Source organism: Aotus nancymaae, unplaced genomic scaffold (assembly GCF_030222135.1).
Source record: "Aotus nancymaae isolate 86718 unplaced genomic scaffold, 86718_ANA_hifiasm-v0.15.2.pri h1tg000115l, whole genome shotgun sequence".
In the NCBI taxonomy this organism is placed as follows: Eukaryota; Metazoa; Chordata; class Mammalia; order Primates; family Aotidae; genus Aotus; species Aotus nancymaae.
The window spans coordinates 2264558-2285567 of NW_026988530.1; the positions used below are offsets into that span (position 1 = coordinate 2264558).

General features: G+C 33.9%; 1 protein-coding gene across 4 annotated transcripts in view; it reads left to right on the forward strand.

Annotated features, from left to right (window-relative positions):
- The window catches only part of VEGFC (vascular endothelial growth factor C), a 133497-nt gene that overhangs the window by 67078 nt on the left and 45409 nt on the right, over positions 1 to 21010 (forward strand). Inside the window, exon 1 of one of the 4 annotated variants that reach the window (XM_012468588.2) lies at positions 502 to 528. The exons of 1 other annotated variant lie outside the window; for it this stretch is intronic. Coding sequence is in view for 1 of the 3 variants with exons in the window: in XM_012468586.3 (XP_012324009.2) it covers positions 8117 to 8260 (144 nt within the window). In the remaining 2 variants the exon portion in view is untranslated. Of the gene's footprint in view, positions 1 to 501; positions 529 to 5147; positions 8261 to 18763; positions 20986 to 21010 lie in introns of those variants that run through there. 2 more of the 4 variants (XM_012468586.3, XM_012468589.3) reach the window with 2 other exon arrangements.

Here is a 21010-nt window from a genome sequence, read left to right on the forward strand (position 1 = left end):
TGTCTTTCAAGTTTCTTTATGGTTGCTATTGGTAATTATGTCCAAATATTTCCAAATATTATACTTTTGGTACACTTCATTGATTTTTTACATTTAGATTTTATCTATGGCTTATTATTATAGAAGATAAGGATCTGGGCTCTTGTCCCTGCTTTTATTCCTCCCCCAAACCCCCACTCATTCTCTTCTTCCTCCCCTCACCCCAGGTACATACTTCTCATCGGTCCATCATCCTAGAGGAGGTATGCTATATCTAAGTTTGGGGGTAAATACAAATTTGTTGTTTATTTTATTGCAACACTGGTATTTATTATTTACTAACTTGTTTTTCTTATACCTGATTTTACATTTATTTGAATTAATAATAATTTTGTTTGATTGTCTCTGCTACCAATTATCTTTAGAGTTTCTAAAGTAGTTGTAAAACTCCACTGAAAATTGGCAACAAATGTAATAGTTAATCTAAAATTCCATTTTTTTTTCTTTGTTCTTTCCCAGCAGCCTCTATCTTTCTGCCACAAGTGACTGGTTAGTTCCAAGGCTTATGTACGGCACCTTTCTCTCCAGGGCGAGAGAACTAATTTCCTGGTCTGTATGTCTTTCTCTTTCTTAGCATATTTCTTCATGTTTTGGAAGTATGCCATTTTTCATGATGTAATTTCATGCTATAAAATTTACTCACTGTAAGTGGATAATGATTTATAGATGTGCAACAGTTACTACAATTCAATTTTACAATGTCTTTACTATCCCAAAATGTTCCCTTGTACCCATGCAGTCTTTGCTTCCACCCCCAGCCCCAGGCAACTTCCAGTTGGCTTTCGCTTTCTATAGTTTTGCATTATCCAGAAATGCCCTATGAAATGTGATTATACAAAACATAGTCTTTTGTGTCTGGCTTCTTTCATAGCATAATATTTTTGATGCTCATTCATATCGTAGTATGTATCCACAGTTTGATTTGCTGAGTAGCATTTTATTTTATCCAAATAACCCATTTTATGTATCTATATAGCCAGTTGAGTAATTTTGGAATTGTTCCAGTTTCGCACTGTTATGTGTAATATGACTATGAATAGTCACTTATAAGTCTTCCTGGGGACATATATTTATTTCATTTGGGTAGATAACTAGCAGGGAAATTACAGCCATGTTATGTGTATTACAATTTTTCAAGAAACTGTCAAACTAGCTTATGAAATAGTGTATGTTTTATATTCCTATTAACAATATATATGAGAGTTCCAAACTTTCCACATACTCACCTACATTTTGTGTTGTAATTCTTTTGGATTACAGCTATTCTAGTCGGTAAAGGTAGTGATCATTTGTTGTACTTTAATTTACAAAATTTACCCAAATACCTAACATGTTGAGCATCTTTTCATGTGTTTATTTGCCATTTAAATAAAAGTTTTGGAGAAATATCTATTAAAATATTTACCTTTCTTTTTTCCTTGGGTTGTTAGTCATCTAGTTTATTTGAAAGTGTTATTCCTATATTTTAGATAGAAAACATTTATCAGAGACATGCCTTGCAAAATTTTTATCTACATTTTGGGATTGTCTTTTTATTATCTTAATGGTGTCCTTTGTAGAGTAAAAATTTTCAACTTTGATGAAGTTCAGCCCATGAGTTTTTTTTCTTTTCTAAGTTGTGCTTTTGATGTAGTGTCTAAGAAATTCACAAGAACAAAACTTCATTTTGTTTTAACAGGTTGATAGTTTTAGCTCTTGTATTTAGGCATATGATATTTTATGTTAGTTTATCACTATGGTGAGAAATGAGGGTTGTAAGTATTTTAGGATTTTTTATTGTTTTGTTTTTGTCTTTGCATATGAATTACCAATTGTTCTAACACCATTTATTGAATAGGCTATCCTTTTTCCATTAATTTGCTTTAGTGTCTTTATCAAAAATCTTTTCACCAAAAATGTAAGTTGGTTTTGTTTTTTAATTTTGGTGAATGTTTCTGGATTCTCTATTCTGATCTATCAGTCTATCTCTAAGCCAATAGCACACTGATATGGTTCAGCTGTGTGTACAAATCTCATGTTAAAATATGATCCGCAGTGTTGAAGGTGGGGCCCGGTAGGAGGCACTGGATTGAGGGACTGGATCCCTCATGAATGACTTAGCTCCATCTACTTGGTAATGAGTAAGTTCTTGTTCCATTAGTTCACACAGACATGTTAGAGCCTGGGACCTCCCCTTCTCTCTCTTGTTCCCTCTCTCATCATGTGAGATGCTGTCTCCCTCTTCATCTTCAACCATGAGTAAAAGCTTCCGGAGACCTGACCAGAAACCAAGCAGGTGCTGGTGCCATGCCAAACTGTAAGCCAAATAAATCTCTTGTCTTTATAAACTACCTAGCTGGGTTCTGTATAAATTACTGCAGTTCTGTATGGCACCACCATTTTGTATTCCTTTATAGCAATACAAAAAAGACTAACACACACACTGTCTTGCTTACTGTAGCTTTAGAGAAAGTTCGAGACCTGCTCGGATTTTGACAGGGATTGCATTTGTTTATAGATCAACCTAAGGAGAATTGTCAACTTAATGATATTGACTGTTTGAATCTGTAAACATAGTGGGCCTCTCTATTTATTTAGATCTTTAATTTCTCTTAGCAAAATTTTATAATTTTCACTGTACAGGTCTTATGCTTCTTTAATTACATTTATTCCCAAGTCGTTTATTTTTTGGGGCTGTGAACGAAATTATTTTCTTGATTTTATTTTGTGATTTTTCATTGCTAGTATATAAAATTCAGTTGATTTTTGTATATTGGTCTTGTATCTTCTGACCTTGCTAAACTCATTTATTAGTTCTATTAAAAAATGTTCTGTAAATTCCTTAAGATTTTATACATTCAGAATCATATAGTCCATGAATACATAAAGATAGTTTTACTGCTTTTTTGTTATTGTTTTGAGACAATATCTTGCCCTGTTGCTCAGGCTGGAGTGCAGTGGTGTGATTTCTGCTCATTGCAAACCTGACCTCCCCAGGTCCAAGTGATCCTCCCACATCAGCCTCCCAAGTAGCTGGAATTACAGGCACATTACCAGACTCAGCTAATTTTTGTATTTTTTGTAGTGATAGGGTCTTGTTATGCTGACTAGGCTTGTCTTGAATTCCTGGGCTCAAGCGATTTGTCTGCTTCAGCCTCTCAAAGTGCTGGGATTACAAGTGTGAGCCACTGTATTTGGCTCATTTTACCACTTTCTTTCCAATCTGGATAATGTTAGTCAATAAATGAAATATTTTTCACTATTATAATAGCTATATCCTCCATATTTGATTAAGGTAGTGCAAACAGATTTCCTTGCCTTGATCCATATCACAAGAGGAAAGCAGTCAGCTTTCCATGAAGTAGGGTAAGCTGTGGGTTTTTCGTAGATGTCCTTTATTAGGTTGAGAATATTCCATTATATTTCTAGTTTATTGAGAGTTTTTATTGGAGTTGAGTGTTTTATTTCGTTAAAGACTTTTTTGTGCTTTTATGTAGATGGTTATATCATTTTTTTCTTTGTTAGTATGGTTTCTTATAAAACTCATTTTAAGATGTTATAACCTTGCATTTCTGGAATAAATCCTACTTTTTAATGGATTATAACCCTTTTCTGTATGACTGTTTTACTAGGAAATGTTTTGCCTCTGTGTTTCTAAGGAACTGAAGTCTCTAAAAATTTTTTTTGTCTCCATGTGTTTCTTGGACTTTGGTATCAAGGTAGTAATGGTCTCATTGAATGAGATGGGACATGTTTTTTTTCCCACTATATTTTTGGAAAGTGTTTATGCAGAATTTGTAGTATTTCTTTTCAAAGTTATTTTCTAGAATTCATCTATCAAGTCCATCTGGGTCTGGGCTTTTCTTTTTAGGATTTTACTTACTAATTCAATTTCTATGTTAGGTCTACTTGGATATAAGGTGAATGGGTGGAAAGTTCCTCCACCTGCCTCAGAGAAAATTTCTGCAAATAATATATAACTTTCTCCTCTGGTCACAAAGACTCTCCAGAGAAAAAGTTTTCTATTGCTTTGGAGAGTGTGTGGTGGTCAGTGAGTGGGGTTGGTGGTTGGGGATCTTATGTCTGGCTGCAGCTATCATGGAGCCAGGTAAGATAAGGGGCTTAGACATTTGCTGTTCTCTCTGTAGGCTGTCTCTCAATCTTCCCTCTGTCTCTCTCTCTCTTTTTCTTTTCAGTACTTCTTGTCCCTAATTGTTACAGTACCTAGGGACCCTAAGTCTGAAGCCCCTGTTTCAGTTTCTCCATGATATAAGCCTTTAAGTTTAAGATTTAAGAGATGTCATTGCTTGACTGGACAGGGATGGTAGATGGGGGATCTGAGGGATAAATTGGTCTTTAAGTAAACTTCAGTCAATATCTCCATTTTTAATCTGTCTTTTCATTTTGTGTAATATCTGCTGAACAAATTTGTCTGTAGATCTGGGGCTTAAGATTAGTTGCTCATAGTTTTACTTATCTGCAGATACATAGTATTTAGCTTTCCTGTGGAACTCCTTCTATTGATTTTTCATCTTCAAAAAATATTCCAATAACTTTCCTCATTATTTTTAATCCTATTCTGTTTATCTCTCTGCTTATAATGCATTACTCTTAATTTTAGTAGAGCTTTGGAAGGGAATAAAGCTATATACCTGCTTCAGTTGGCCAAGCTTAACTAGTATGTCAATGATGTTTTAATATCATAAGGGGAATGATGTACAAATTAAATATTTCATCCTCACCAATGCTGAATTCATGGTCCTTACCTTCAAACTACTTTTGATCGCTGGTTTTGCTTTTTCATTTGGTACATTTTTGCATTAGGTCTTTTACAGTCACCTCTATCCTTATGTATTTTTCAGCATTATTTTCCAGTGTGGCAGGACTTTCTTTCTGATGAACTGGTGACAGTATCAACTATCATTATTATCTTTTGAGCTAATAAGAGGTTAGGGCCAAACAGAGAAATTCAGTAAGTCTATGTATACAAGAGACATAGAGTGCAGAAAGAAGATTCCTCCAGGTTCTGGACTTTAGATTCCAGAGTCAGAGGAAAAGAGAATATATCACTAGTATCCTTATGGAGCTCTGTAATAAATTTGATAACTTTATGTAGTATGGAGAAAAAAAGGAGTTAGAGGTGTAATATTTTAGTTCCAGTATAACTGTGTCTTTCCTGTTCATGCACATAACTATTCAACTTTCAGAATGCATTTCTGAAACCATCTATTTTAATTTACCTTTACCTAATTTAATGTGGAAGAAGAAAAATGTAATTAAATGTTTAGAAAATTTTCACTTAAAAATACACAGTGAGGGGGTCTTCATTAATATAATTTTCACAGATTTTACATTAATAAAAACTTGTTTTTTTAAATAAAATCTCTTTGAATCAGGCTTTATGTTTTCCGTCCTTCCTTTCTTCTTTCCTTCTTTCTTTATTTTCTTCTTTCTTTGTTGCATTCTGTTTTAGTAAGATAGGACTTTAAAACATTTTCTAATAGTTGACTATTCATATTTGATGTGAAAATAGAGAAGAATATTTGGATTAAAGGGATGTGAATTTCCTAACCTACCATTGACTTAATCTGGTCGAAGTGTTTGAATATAGAAATAATTAGTTGAAATGAAAATGTTTTACTTTTTTTTTCAATGTTCTCGCTAAAGAGAGAATTGCATTAATTTTTAAAAATTTCTCAATTCAGACCAAACAGGGAAGAACTTCTAAAATAAACTCAATATACCAAAAGAAAACAAATGTAGCACTATAAGTAATTACTGTTTGGGTAACTATAATAAGATCATAATTAATTTACTTTTAATTTTTTAATTGTTTTACTTTGAATTTAGAAAATATTTTTATTTTATTTTATTTTATTTTGAGGCAGGGTCTCACTCTGTGGCCCAGTCTGGAATGCAATGGTGTGATCATAGGTCACCACACCATCAACTTTCTGGGCTCAAAAAGTGATCCTCCCACCTCAGCCTCTTAACTAGCTATGACTACGGAGGTGCACCACTGTGTCTAATTTTTGTGATATATTTTTTTGTAGAGATAGGGTCTTGCTGGTGTCAAACTCTTGGGCTCATGCTGTCCTCCCATGTGCTGGGATTACATATGTGAGCCATCATGACCAGTCAGGAAAGTATTATATATAAAGTTGTTTCATGACATGAAAAATGAATGCAAATTGTCTATACCTGTCATCTTCTTTCATTTATTTCTACAGTGAATACCATATGCCTGGTTCACTACAAGGGAGAAAGTACATGGTAGACGACAAAATAAGCATGTAGGAGAGTAATAAGAGGACATAGCTAAAAAAAAAAAAAGAAAAAAAAAAACAAAACAAGCTAGTGTTTACAATGTCTGAAGTGATATGAAGGAAATAAATAAGGTGCTAAAGTGGATTGTGTGAACCAGGGTCTTTAGAAAGCTGCAGTGATTATTTACCAGGAAAGTTGAGACCTTAATGAAGAGAAAGCTCCAGCCCTGTATAATACCAGAGGAGGATAATTCCAGGAGAGGAAACAGATTAAAGCTTGAAATGAGTTTGGAGTTTTGAAAACACCAAAGTTCTACAAGTAAGCACAGGAATGGTATGAAATGAAATTGGAGAAAATTGGGTAATTAACAGGAGCCAAATCATTCAGAGCCTTGAAGTTGGCGGTTGGATTTCATTTGAAGTATGATAGTAAACCATTGACACTGATTAAATGGGTGAATGGCAGCATTCAGTGTGTATCAGCGATTGTTCTGATTTTTGTGTGGCGAGTTCATTGGGGGAATCAACAGAGCAACTGAGAAGACTGAATATGGGGTAATGCAGTGAATCAGGTGAGAGAGGATGGCAGCTAGCTAGGGGATTAGATAGGACATGGAGAAACATTGCTGGAGTTTGGAGGTAAGATCGTTAGAACTCACTGACAGATTATACTTAGGTGTAAGGAAAAAAGATACTAAGTGTGATTCCTAGACTGTTGAATGAGAACCTGCTTAGTAAGATTTAATTAGATGTGAAGAAATAGATTTAGAGAGTCAGTTAATGAATCCCATTTTAGATATGTTAAGAATGAAATGTTGAGAAATCTAATGGCAGATGACTTTGAGGAAAAGTTTGGGCTGATATGCTTATTTGAGTCCTCAGACACAGATCATTTTGGGAGGGCTGGAGAGGGCTGAGGATATTCAGAAAGGAGTATAAATAAGGGAAAGTGTTTCTGGACCCTGAGAACTAAAGTGTTTGGGATTATGTCTGGGAGAAGTCAGCACAGGTTACCGATAATAATAGCCATTAAGGGAGGTGGAAGAGCAGAAGAGCATGGTCTCAAAGACAGAAGTGCACAAGTGTTTTTTTCTCTTTTTCTTTTCTTTTTCTTTTTTTTTTTTTGAGACAGAGTCTTGCTCTTATCACCAAGGCTGGAGTGCAATGGCACGGTCTCGGCTCACTGCAACCTCTGCTTCCTGGGTTCAAGCGATTCTTCTGCCACCTCAGCCTCCTGAGTAGCCAGGATACAGGTGTCCACCACCATGCCTGGCTGATTTTTGTACTTTTTTAGTAGAGATGGGATTTCGCCATGTTGGCCAGGCTGGTCTCAAACTCCTGACCTCATGATCCGCCTGCCTTGGCCTCCCAAAGTGCTGGGATTACAGGCGTGAGCCACTGCACCTGGGCAATGAGCACATGGTTTTAATAGAACAATAGCAGGGTGATCCACAAAACAGAGGTGAGGTGTGTTGGGACAAAGAGGAGCTTGCCTAGAAGTTACTGGGACCTTTTTCCAATGGAGTAATAGTGCTGGAAACCAACTTGGAGTGTTGAGCGGTGACTGGGAAGGGGAGAATAGTGCAGATATGGACAGAGCTTTCAAAAATATAAACTCTGAAGGAGAGCAGAATAATGACAGTAGCTCAATAAGATTATGGACTTAGAGAATATTTTTTATTGTGCTTGTTATTTTTCTGTTTGTATGTTTGTTTTTTATTTTTATTTTTTTAATTTGGGAGAGCAGCTGGCTTGTATGCTAATAGGAACATTAGCTAAAGCAGTAAAGAAAAAGGATCCTAACACCTGTAGAATTAGTGATTTTGGAGAGAATGAGAAGCATTTTATTAGTTGTCCTGAAAGGATATGAAAGATTTGGAGATGGTGTGTATGTGAGTTTCTGTTTAACGTTTTCTCTTTTGTTTGTAGAGTATGCGGCAAATTCATCCACTGAAAGCAAAAATAGGGGAATCAAAGTAAGTGTGAGGATGGCTTGGAATTAGCATGGGAATAAACTGGCATGGAATAAATGAAGTGGCAGTGAGCAGTGTTACAAGAAACCTAATTTACTTAAACCTAAACTTCCTTAACTGTTGTTAAAACAGTAAGGAAGCCTATTCAGGACTATTGCAATAGGTGTCAAGAGTTTAGCAACAGGGGAGAGAGATCGGGCTCAACTTCAAATACAAAAGGAACAAGTAAGGATTTGTAGCCAAGGTGTAGGTAGGGTGGGGGTTCTGTGGAAAGAAAAATGCTCAGAGAAGACATCGAGGGTATGGGAATTATTCTTAAACCGACTTAACGGAGAGTTAAGATGATCAGATTTCACATGGGGGGTTGTGGGAGATGCAGATCAGGTGAGATATCCTGGATGATCAGATATCAAGGGTAGGGGAGGGTTCTCTTGAAACTGACTTAGCAGAACTCTGTGAGAGTAAACACAGAAGCCTAAGAGTGAGGTCTAGTGGAAAAAGGCTCTGCGGAGTCTGTCCAAAGTTTGGTCAAGGAGAAAGTCTGTCAACGTGAAACCAGCTAAAACAGAGACTTAGAAATTATTTTATATATACATTTCCAAATAAAAATTATCTTCAGAATACAGAAAAATAATTTGAAAATGATGGCCATTTATATTAAAATGGCTTTGTTTCATGTCTGCACTCCCACTTCTCACCTGTGTAGAGCTGTTCTCTGTTGGCTCTCATAAGTAGTACTGGAAAAAGTGAGAGGTCTGGAGTGAATTTCTTCAAAGAGCTTTTCCTGAATACCACTGGAAAGACTGTCACTTCCTCAGAGCTCCCAATATCTTTTTCTTCTTCCCTTGTGGTACCTACTGCTGTCTATCTTGTAGTTTATGTCTCCTTTTCCTCTTGAAGTATTCATTTCTGATTTATTCCTTTACCTCTTATGGTACCTGGAAAAATTTATCACATCTAAATATTCAATAAATATTTGTTGTATGAATGAGTAAATATGATTTGGCTTGCTTTGATACTGGTGATGATGAATTTATCATAAGACAGTTATATAGTATTATAGATAGATATCATTTTTGACATGGGATCTTGCTCCATTGCCCAGGCTGGTCTTGAATTTCTGGACTCAAGCTTCCTCCTTTCTCATCCTCTCAAGAGGCTGGGACTACAAGTGTGTGCCATCATGCCCGGCCAGTTATATTCTTCTTAACTCGCCTTTTCTGTCTCTCTCTATGTCTTTGACTTTCTTTCTCTTTTGTCATATAGATCTCTTGATCTCTTGGGAATACATTGTATAACCTTGACTTTATTGTAACTGTGAAAGTTTTAAAATTTACGTCAGTTCTCATTATTTGGTTTATTTGTATGTGATAATGGTCAACAGAGAGAAAATGCTTATTTTCAGGGAGTCTTATAAAACAAATGAAATCAATTTATTCAGGGATTATTTTGGAGGAAGAGAGGAATAAGTAAAGAACATAAGTCCTATTTATGTTAAAGTGATATCCAATTTAGCAAATACATTTGCAATACAGAAGTATGCCTGGAAAATATTGCTAAATATGTAATATTGAATTTTACCATCATTGAATTAACAGTAAAATTGCGCTGGCTGAGTCTTCAACATAGTACTCATTTGTCTAAATTATTATTTGTTAGGACCAGGATAGTTGCAGCAAATACTTGTTACCCCAAGCTGTCAACATATTTTAAAAATGTCATCCTCTTTCAATAAAGAGTATTTCTCCCTTTACTCTTACCCTAGCAGTAGCATTTACAATGATACACCTGCTGAAAACATCATAAAAGTTAAATTGCATAAGGGAAGTCATTGTTAATTTGGATGTCTGAATAGCAGAAAATTGAGAAACATTGTGGCATGGTATTTTCATAAAAGAACCTTGACACTGGGCAACAGGTTGAGCAAATTTTTTCTTAAAGTAAGCAGTTAGGAATCTAAGAGTACCTAGATTGATAAGGGAATGTCTGTGATTTCTCCAAATAAGTAGTTTTCCCAAAGCTGATTAAGTGATATTGAACTTGACCTTAGAAAGACTTTCCAAATCCTTGTTGATGAATTAGATATAGTTGTAATCTTGTTTTTCCAACTTGCTTATTTACTTAATGTATATCCTGAGCGTACTCCAACCATATCACACATACACACACACACACACACACACACACACACACATCCCTCTTCCAGAAGTGGGGTAAGATTGTGATCCAAAGTCAGTACTATAGAATGTAATTAGATGAGCAAATAACTTTATAAAGAAAAGCATATATAGAATTTATGATTTTGTTACTTTGAATTTTTTTTTTCTTGAGACAGAGTCTTGCTCCGTCACCCAAGCTGAAGTACAGTGGCGCAATCTCGGCTCACTGCAACCTCTGCCTCCCAGGTTCAAGTGATTCTCCTGGCTCAGCCTCCTGAGTAGCTGGGATTACAGTTGCCTGCCACCACACCTTGGCTCATTTTTGTATTATTAATAGAGACGGGGATTCACCATGTTGGCCAGGCTGGTCTCGAACGCCTGACCTTAGGTGATATGCCTGCCTCAGCCTCCCAAAGTGCTGGGATTATAGGCATGAGCCACCACACCTGGCCCTACTTTGAAATAAATTCTTAAATGGGTTTTAGCTACCCATTTGACAGGGAGAAATTTAACAGCTCAAGAGCTGGTAAAACTGCAAAATTGGATTTTTGTATTTTTAGACACAGTACTTCTGGTTAAATAATTCAACTTTGTTTTACTCAACGTTGTTTCATAGCAACAAATTCCCCACCCTGCCACTTTAGTAACTAATCTGGAATCCTTTAGAACCAAAGGCATGTAAGCAAACAACAAGAAATTCATCTGGAATTAATTGCAATACATAAAGCAGGTATGCCTGAAAATTCACAAATTCTTTGGAAATAACAAATTCTAAGGAGATGATAATTAATATTCTCAGCTCTCAAAATAAATATAAACTCTTATAAACTCTATGAAAGGAGAGATCTTGTTTACAAGTAGCATGCCTTGAATATTCCTTGGCACATAGTAGTCATTCAATAAAAGTTATAAAATCTTATTTTCCCTACTTAGTTATTTATTTAAAATATTGTATCAGATTCAAGTGACTTCCTAGTATACCTACCTTCTTCTTATGACCTTTACAAGTATCATCATATTTATACACACAATAGCTTTGCAAAGTGTGTTTTATTATCTACATTTTATAGATGGGGGACCATAGGCTTTGGGAGTATTATTATTATCATTAATTACATTTATTTAAAAAACTACCTAGGACTTCCAGAATGCATGTAAGCTTCATTCATTAGTTAGTGGGCTACCAGGAGAGACCTTTGAGGAAGCAAGTGTCAGATGAGAGTGATGCTTCAAAAACAGTGATCAGCTGGTGTGTGGATAGGATGCATGGGGAGGGAGAAAAGCAGTAGTAGGGAAAACAATTTGCTCTCACCTGTAATTTCTTACAAGGTAATTAAAGCATGAACTTTGGGAATGGCAACAGCAGAGCTGGAGATGAAAGTTTAAGTGGGCTTCTAATCTCATCTGCTGTTGTCATTTACTTTAGCTCTTGTGACATGTCTTACTTTGATCTTCCTCCCTTCAAGACACGCTCTGCAAACCCTTAAATACTCTGGACACAGGCTCTTTTTGGCTACAATGCATTTTGTTTAGATGTGTGGAATGATATTTGCTGTGGTCATTTTAAGAAAAAGGCATGTTCATGCCTTTGAGAGCTCTGGATTACAAGATGCTTAGGAATGTCTTGACTCTAGGTGCAACTGATTCTTTGCCAAAATAAGACAGATCAAGGAATGATGGCAGCTGTTGACTTTTGTATTGGCCCAGTGCCTTGCATAAGAGTGGGCATATCATAATCACTTTGAAAATCAGTAAAACATCATGAGTCCCAGTCCCAGTTTCTGAAGCTTTATTCTGTCTCCTGATTTCCTTGAGAAGTTAGCCTATGTTTTTTGGATATATTTCCCCTCTGATAATCCTCTTTTTCTTTTTTGACTCTCTCTTTTCACTCAGCCTTTCCTAACAGGCTTAATGGATCCTGATTATCCAGGCCTCCAGATCCTAAAAAGATGTATTTTAGGGGATTAATAAGGAATCTGATGACTTCTTCTTGGAATTACCTTGCTCTGAACACATTGAACCTATTTGAGAAAAGGCTTACATGTTTGGCATAATACTGGTCTTTCATGTAACTCCTTGCAGCAGGTAGAAAACAGTATTTCTAACTCTGCTGTGTAAAGGGACATAATGACATAAAAAGAAATAGAGTCAAATAAATAAAGGATTTCTTCATAAATGGAAACATTAGAGGAAGAAAAAAATTCATCTATCTCAAATAACAATAAATTCAGCTCAAGCTTAACCAAAAGAAGGAAGAAAAAAATAATAAAATACATATAACCTTGAGAAGAACTTAGGACAGAAACCTAGTATAATCAAGCATTGAGCTATTTACATACCTTAATTCACAATAGCTCATTTCATTGTTAACAGCAGTCTTCATATTTCAAATGAGGAAGTGAGCCTCAGAGATCACAGAAATAGTAGGTGGAGAAGTTAAGATTCAAACGCAAGTATATCATTGTCCAAAACACATGCTGTTAGGGTTATCTTATGCCATACATGTATGGTCCTCCAAAGTTTGTTCTCTCTTAGAAAACTCAAAATTCAATCAGACATTGTGTTACATGTGTGTCTCTGGGTTTGCATTGTGTTATTTTAAGTAGTGTGTACCTTTGGGTAAATTTGATTTCACAAAGAATATAGGTTTCAAATGAGTGAAAACATTAAAGTATGCTTTGAGAATTGAACCTACTATACAATTTAATAAATATCCTTTAATTACTGGTGACATATTTACTATAATTTCCACTACTACAGCTATTACTAACTACTGGTGACATGTTTACTATAATTTCCACTACTACAGCTATTACTAACTATAGCTATCTTTGAATGTCAACATCTACAGTACTGGTTTATGCATTTGACATACATTATTTAATGCCATCAAGTACCCCAAGGTTTTTTTCAAAAGCGTAATTGAAATTAGTCATAGAAGAAGAAAATGAAATTGGAAAAACTTTTGTATATCAATAATATTATCAAAATTAGTGCTATCACAGGTATAAACCAAATAATATACTTAATATTGAGGTTAATTATAAAGCTGTTATAGTATGGTTTTAGCATAAGGTTAGACCAAAGGATCAATGAAACAAATCCAAAAGTCCAGAAAAAGAACCAACAGCATATGTAGTCATGTGGTTCACAATAGGGAAAATACAATATTAAAAAATGAAAAAAGTAATAAAATTATTATTTATATTCTTGGGCTGAAAAAGGTTTTTCTAAAAGTGAATATAAAATGAAATGAAAATATGTGTATGGTAGAAAATATTGCAAACCAATTAAAAGAAAATAAATAGAAGATTATTTGCAATACATGTAACAGATGAAAATGGACTAATATTCTTAAAATATTGCATGAATATACTAATGCAAAAATAAACTAGTGCTTCAGTAGAAAGATGGGCAAAGAACTTGAACTGAATATTAACAAAGAATAAATATAAAAATACATATTACATGATGGCAAAAGTGAAGGAAACTGTAATTCTTTCCAATCCTGATGGGTGTATAAATTTGTACATCTATTCAAGGAAAATGTGCTATTGCAAATTGAAAGGCCTTTAATACATGCTCCAGTTAGATAGCAAATTCACTTAGGAATAAAATTTCCTATCCAACAGAAGTGATATAATTCTGTCAGGTATATGTACAAATTAATGTAACTGTCTATATAATAGTGAATATCAAAAGCAACATATGCAGACAGTAATAAAGAACTGATGAGATAGCTTATAGTAAAAACAGAAATTAGTATAGAAAGGAATGTAATAAAACTATAAGATGATGATACAGATGTATAACTTAGATATGAAAGAGGTTCGTGATTATTCTGTGACAAAGGATACACAATTTATACACTACACACACACACACGGATCATAGATATTTAAAATATAAGCTTTTTACAAAATAAAATTTATACATAGATTGCATATGTGTGTGCATGTAGTGTTAAGAGTATAAGATATGCAACAAAAAAAATCTTCTCTAAATTACAGGATTAAGGTAATCATGCTCTTCTTTATACATTTCTGTATTTTAAAATAAAAAAATTAAATGATGAACATATGCAACTTTTTATAACCAAAACAAAATGTTCAAAGTAGTAATACCTAAGCATTTTGGGAGGCCATATTATTAGCTCTCATTTTATCCTTTCATTTGCTTCACTGCTCTGATTTCTATATCAATTCCATTTCTGTTTATATGCCCTCCACTGATAACAATGCATACTATGTCCACTAATGGACACATAGAGAATAAACTAGATAATAAATTGCAGTATTTCATGCACTGGAAAACCATTCAGCAGGGAAACTTCACAAAATAGGGTTGAGAAGAAGAATACTCAAATACTGAAGATTATATACCTTGTAAGAAATTACAGGTGAGAGCAAATTGTTTTCCCTACTACTGCTTTTCTCCCTCCCCATGCATCCTATCCACACACCAGCTGATCACTGTTTTTGAAGCATCACTCTCATCTGACACTTGCTTCCTCAAAGGTCTCTCCTGGTAGCCCACTAACTAATGAATGAAGCTTACATGCATTCTGGAAGTCCTAGGTAGTTTTTTAAATAAATGTAATTAATGATAATAATAATACTCCCAAAGCCTATGGTCCCCCATCTATAAAATGTAGATAATAAAACACACTTATGTAAATTGAAAAAACTAAAAACTACTTATGTTGGCAGAAATCAACAATTCTTAGATGCATTTTGTGAAGAGTTATAAATGAGAATAAAGATAGCTTCTAAGATGTGGTCAGTGTTCTGTTTCTTGATCTAGATAAGATTATAGGAATTTTTTTCAGTGTGTAAAAATTCATCACACTATATACTCATTATTTCTTCACCTTATGCATTAATTAGAAGGCTTTTTTAAATGGTATCTTCAATATTAATACTACATTTAGTACCAAACAGCATTGACATAAATTGGACTTTAAAATGTCAAAGAAGAAATGAAATGTTACTAAACAGAAATATTTTAATAGCCCATTACTCTTTTTCATTTCAAAAGAATTTTATGAATAAACCTCTTTGAAAAAGATATAAAAGTTGTTTTTGAAATTACAGACAATCAAAGGAAAATAATTTTGAAACATTTTATATTTACTTACCTAAGAATACTGTGTCTGAACTGCTCCATTCTGTTCTCTTTCTGAAACAAGGGAACACCATTGAGAAATGCCTGTGTAAAAGAAAAATATGTTACCCTGGTCAATAAATAATTCTCCCTAAGAACATTTACTAAATATAGTTGCTAGGGGTATTTTTAGATTCATTCATTAATTCATTCTGACATTTCTATGTGATTTACAGGGTGAAATTCAAGCAAATTTCAACTTTCTGATGTGTTAAGAGGCTAGTAAATTACCTATACAGCTAAATTATTTTATCTGACAAAGCCCACTCTTACTTAACTGCAGGGTTTCCTAGTAGTGACACTACTGATACATTAGCCCAGGTAATTCCTTTTTTTGAAGGAGAATGTTCTGTGCATAGTAAAATGATTAGTAGCAGTCCTGGCCTCTACTCACTGGTGCCACGTTTCTGAAAGGTGAACAAAAGGAGCAACTGGGGACTGTGTGATTGGAAGGCGGGGGGAGGATCTATTATTGGCAAATCAACCCTGATTTGAGAACCACTGCTCTGCTGTTCTATATATTGGAATATTTGAGTAATCAATTTTAGTTCCTTGGAATTGCCTTAATATTCAGTGAATTTGGAATATTTGAGTAATCAATTTTAGTTCCTTGGAATTGCCTTAATATTCAGTGAATTTGGAATATTCGAGTAATCAATTTTAGTTCCTTGGAATTGCCTTAATATTCAGTGAATAATTGCATTTGTTATTTTTTGCTTCACCTACATAGTACTATTTTTGCAATCATATATGGAAAAATGTTTGAATTAATATTTCTGAAGTTATTTTGCCATTTGCCAAAATGAAATCAATGAGGATTCCCTTCCAGAAAAGTCAAACAAGTAGTTTTCAGTGCAGGAAATCAGTGCATATAGAGTACCTTGTTTTCCAGTGTGTTGATTATGCAGAAGTAACTGATTGTCTACTTTGATATTACATTAGAGAGTAAATGAATATTTAAAATTTCCTAAGAGCCTATTTAGATTTTGATAAAATAAATTTTTCGTTTTTTTGTTTACTTAAAACCGGTAACAAGCTAAAAAAAATGACTAGAAAAATAAGATTTTATGCTGTTAATAGATATAAAAGGTCTATTCTCTATTATGGCATTATTTTCGACATTTGCAATAGAACATTTCAGACAGAAATTGAATTGAAAATTTAAATTTAAATTTTCCAGTTAGAAACTTCTAATATTCCAGGGTTTCCTATCTGTGGCACATCAGGTTGATGTAGACACAGATGATGGGTGGCTTGAAAGTGAAAGAATCCTGACACCTTCACTGAAACATTAGGTAAAATGGTTTGCTGAGGTTATGTGAAATATTTATGTATCTCTACTCCTTAGAAGGATACATTTGAATTTCCGTATTTATTGATGACTCTGTACCAAAGGGGGATTTTAAAAGTGAATTTTTTAACTATGTATTGGAAGATTTCTCAAATCCAAAATTTTGTTTATTCTGCCACCTCACCCAATTTTTGCTTAAAAGAAAGTATTTTTAAATAATTAGAATATATTTTTTAAATGTACAAATTTTCCCAGCATAGAGAGCTGAAGAAAATGAAAGAACCTACAAGTTCATTTGTTATACAACTGCCATTTTTAATAAAAGAAATGAGAATGTGCAAGTTTCTTTGCTATTTTAGGAGAAGAATAGCTAGCAACTACTTTTTCTAATAATTTGATCTGACTCTATTTTCAAGAAAGAAAGAAGGAAAACCCAATGGCAGTATACAGTTATTGACTTTGGTAACTACTTTATGAGAAATTAATGCCAATTGATAATTTGTCTTCTTAGGACACAGAGATGATATATGTAATGAATAATATGATAAATATTTTGTTTTAAAACTTTCTACTAAAGTTCTTATATTATTAATCTGATCATTTGAGCAAGTAATCCTCTGTATGCTTTACCTTATAAAATTGTCTGTTGTAATATACATTTTTTTTCAAATATGAGGTATTACTTGGGTCGAACTTTTAAAGATTAGTATATGGATGATTAAAAAATTTATAAGCTTTTAAAGATATTATACGGACAGTTAAAAATTTATAAACATTCCTTGTTTTCCAGTTTGAACATTAGGTTTTTTTTTTTCCCCTCTCCACAAAATACAGATAGATTGGACAAGTAACCAGATTTGCCTGTGACTCTTTGTGGCTACTTCATGAAAATGCAGTACAGGTTGAATATCCCTATTCCAAAACTCTAAAATCCAAAATGCTCCAAAATATGAAACTTTTTGACATTCAACATGACATTCAAAGGAAATGCTCATTGGAGCATTTTGGATTTGGGTTGCTCAACCAGTAAAATACAACTATTTTAAAAACAAACAAAAATCCAAAATTCAAAATCCTTCTAATCACAAGCATTTTGGATAAGGATACTCAGCTTATACTGTGACCAGACGTTTCTTTTGATCTACTCTTGCCCATTATTTCAATTCTGATTATTATTGTTTGATAAGAGTATATGCTCCTAGGTAAAAGAAAACTTTTCATAATTCAAGTCTATGCATTTCTGCATGATTTTAAACTTCATAAAATTATTAAATATGTTACATTTATATATAACTTGGTCATTAACTAAGATAGTTAATTTGAGGAGACCGCTGGCATTGGTTTTACAGATTTTTAAAAGATTTTTATAGATTTTAAATTCCACTCATCAGCAAGTTCAGAACCAGGAATATTAACCCTAGATGTCTCTTCTGCTTCCCACTTATTGTTGACTCTCTGGGATATTACGAGTAGGACAACTTGCATGCACTCGTGGCTTCTCCCTAATGGGCATCTGCATAACCCTTAGTCAAAGCAGAGGAGCAAGAGAAAAATTAGTTTTTAAAAAACTTATGTGTGTAAAACATAAAGTCGTTAATTCCCCCCCAATGCTCATCACCTCATGTTATGGTTCTTCATAACCAAAGAGTTATAGAGTGCAGAAGAAACCCCAAAACTTTTTGTCATCTTGTAATTTCTCCTAGAAAGAGAGATCTTGTATCATCCTTCTTCTGTTGTCAGAAGGGAATGCCTTTTAGGCGTATGAATGATCAAGGAAGGGAATTATTCCTGATTCTCTGTAGCTCACTGATGTTGTCATTGCAAACTCATAGCATCCCAGGATCCTCCTCTGAATATCATATAGTTTACTGTTTGCTAGTGCATAAATGCTGACGATTACTAGTTACTAGTGTCTGCTAATTGATCCATCCAAGTTGGAGTGCAAAATTAGATTAATTTTATATTAAAGTTTTTATTACAGTTAAGTATCCATTTGTAAGGCTCTTTCTATTTTAAATTGCACCAAAGCCTTTGAAAGATAAAGGAATATGTTAATATTCAAACAATTGACCTCAATGTTCTTGAAAACATTGATGTACATAAGGCTCAAGAAAGCATTAGAAAGGAACTTGGCTTTCATATGATAACACTTCCACTTGAAAGATTTTGGTATGTCCATGGCTCAGAACTCATTCTAATTTACTGGGACCTCTTCAAATTCTTCCAAACTAGAATGTGAATGTGAATGTGAATGTGCCATGGTTAGGTGGTGCACAGTCCTGTCACTATTCACTGAGATATTCACTGAACAGCCCTATCAGTTAGGTGATAATTCTCACTTCCTAGGTTACTAGTCATTTAGAGTGAAAATGCAGAGAACAAATCTGAAGAAATACTGACCCAGGACTTGGACAGTACTGAGGTAGACTGATGGTGTAAAATTTCAATTTATTTGACAATCTCTGTACTGTGCTTTTGTTCCCTAAAGATGTTATAATGACAGTTCCACTCTGACTACCAGAGTCATATTATACTTGTATATCAAATGTTTACTTGGATCATCACAAAAACTCTATGAGAAAGATACTCTTATTCTCGTTTTACAGAGTAAAATGAGGTTCAAAGAGATGAAGTCTAATCTTAATTAAATATGATCTGTAGCAAAGATAGAAATCTAGATCTTTTGATTATAAAGCTTCTTTTCCTTCCACAACAGTGGAATAATAATATAGTCGAGTGGGAAAAAGAATAGTTGGAATAATAATTATAGTCTAGTGGGAAAAAGCAAATTAATTGCTCAGTCTTCGTGCCATTTTTATTCCATTTATCTGCAATAGACTACTTTTGCCAATGACAATTATAAATTAAATAATATATCAATGACATGCTCTATATAGAAATAAGAGCAGTGAAGTAAATGAAAAGGTAAAATGAGAGCTAATAATATGGGCTCATAAATGCTCAGGTATGACTACTTTGAATATTTGGTTTTGGTTTTAAAAAGTTACATAATCATTTAAAATTTAAAATACAGAAATGTGTAAAAAAGAGCATGATTACCTTAATCCTGTAATTCGGAGAAGATAACTATTTTTTTGTGTGTGTTGCATATCTTTTACTCTTAACGCTACTCACACACACATATGTAATCTATCTATAAATTTAATTTTGTGAAAATATTATATTTTAAATATATATATATGATCCTTTGTGTGTGTGTCGTGTATAAATTGTGTATCTTTGTCATAGAATATATAATGAACCTCTTTTCATATCTAAGTTATACTTCTGTATCATCATTTTATAGTTTGATTACATTCCTTTCTGTGCTTATTTCTGTTTTTACTATAAGTTATCTCATCAATTCTTTCTTATTGTCTGTATAAGTTGCATTGTTTGTTTGTTTGTTTTGAGGCAGAGTCTCACTCTGTTGCCCAAGCTGGAGGGCAATGGCACACTCTCTGCTTACTGCAACCTCAGCCTCCTGAATAGCTGGGATTACAGGCATGTACCATGACACCCAACTAATATTTTTAGTAGAGTCAGGGTTTCACATTGACCAGGCTAGTCTCAAACTCCTGACTTCCTGATCCGCTTGTCTCAGCCATCCAAAGTGCTGAGATTACAAACGTGAGCCATCTCACCTGGTCTGCTAGGTTGCTTTATATATTCTATTGTATAGACAGCTGCACAGTGAATTTGTACATATACCTGACAGAATTCTATCATTTCGGTTGGATAGGAAATTTAATACCACAGTGAATTGACTATCTAAATGGAGCATGTATTAAAGGCCTTTCAACTTGCAATACCACATTTTCCTTGAATAGATGTACAAATTTATACTTATACTAGGATTGAAAAGAATTATCGTTTCCTTCACTTTTGCCATTATACAATATGTATTTTTTATATTTCTTCTTTGTTAATACTCAGTTTAAGTTTTTTGCCCATTTTTCTTTTTTTAAAAATGTTTTAGGCTGTTTTTGCTTCTCTTTTTTTTATTATACTTTAAGTTCTGGTGTACATGTGCAGAATGTACAGGTTTGTTTGTTACATAGGTATACACGTGCCATGGAGGTTTGCTGCATCCATCCCCTGGTCATCTACAATAGGTATTTCTCCTACTGTTATCCCTTC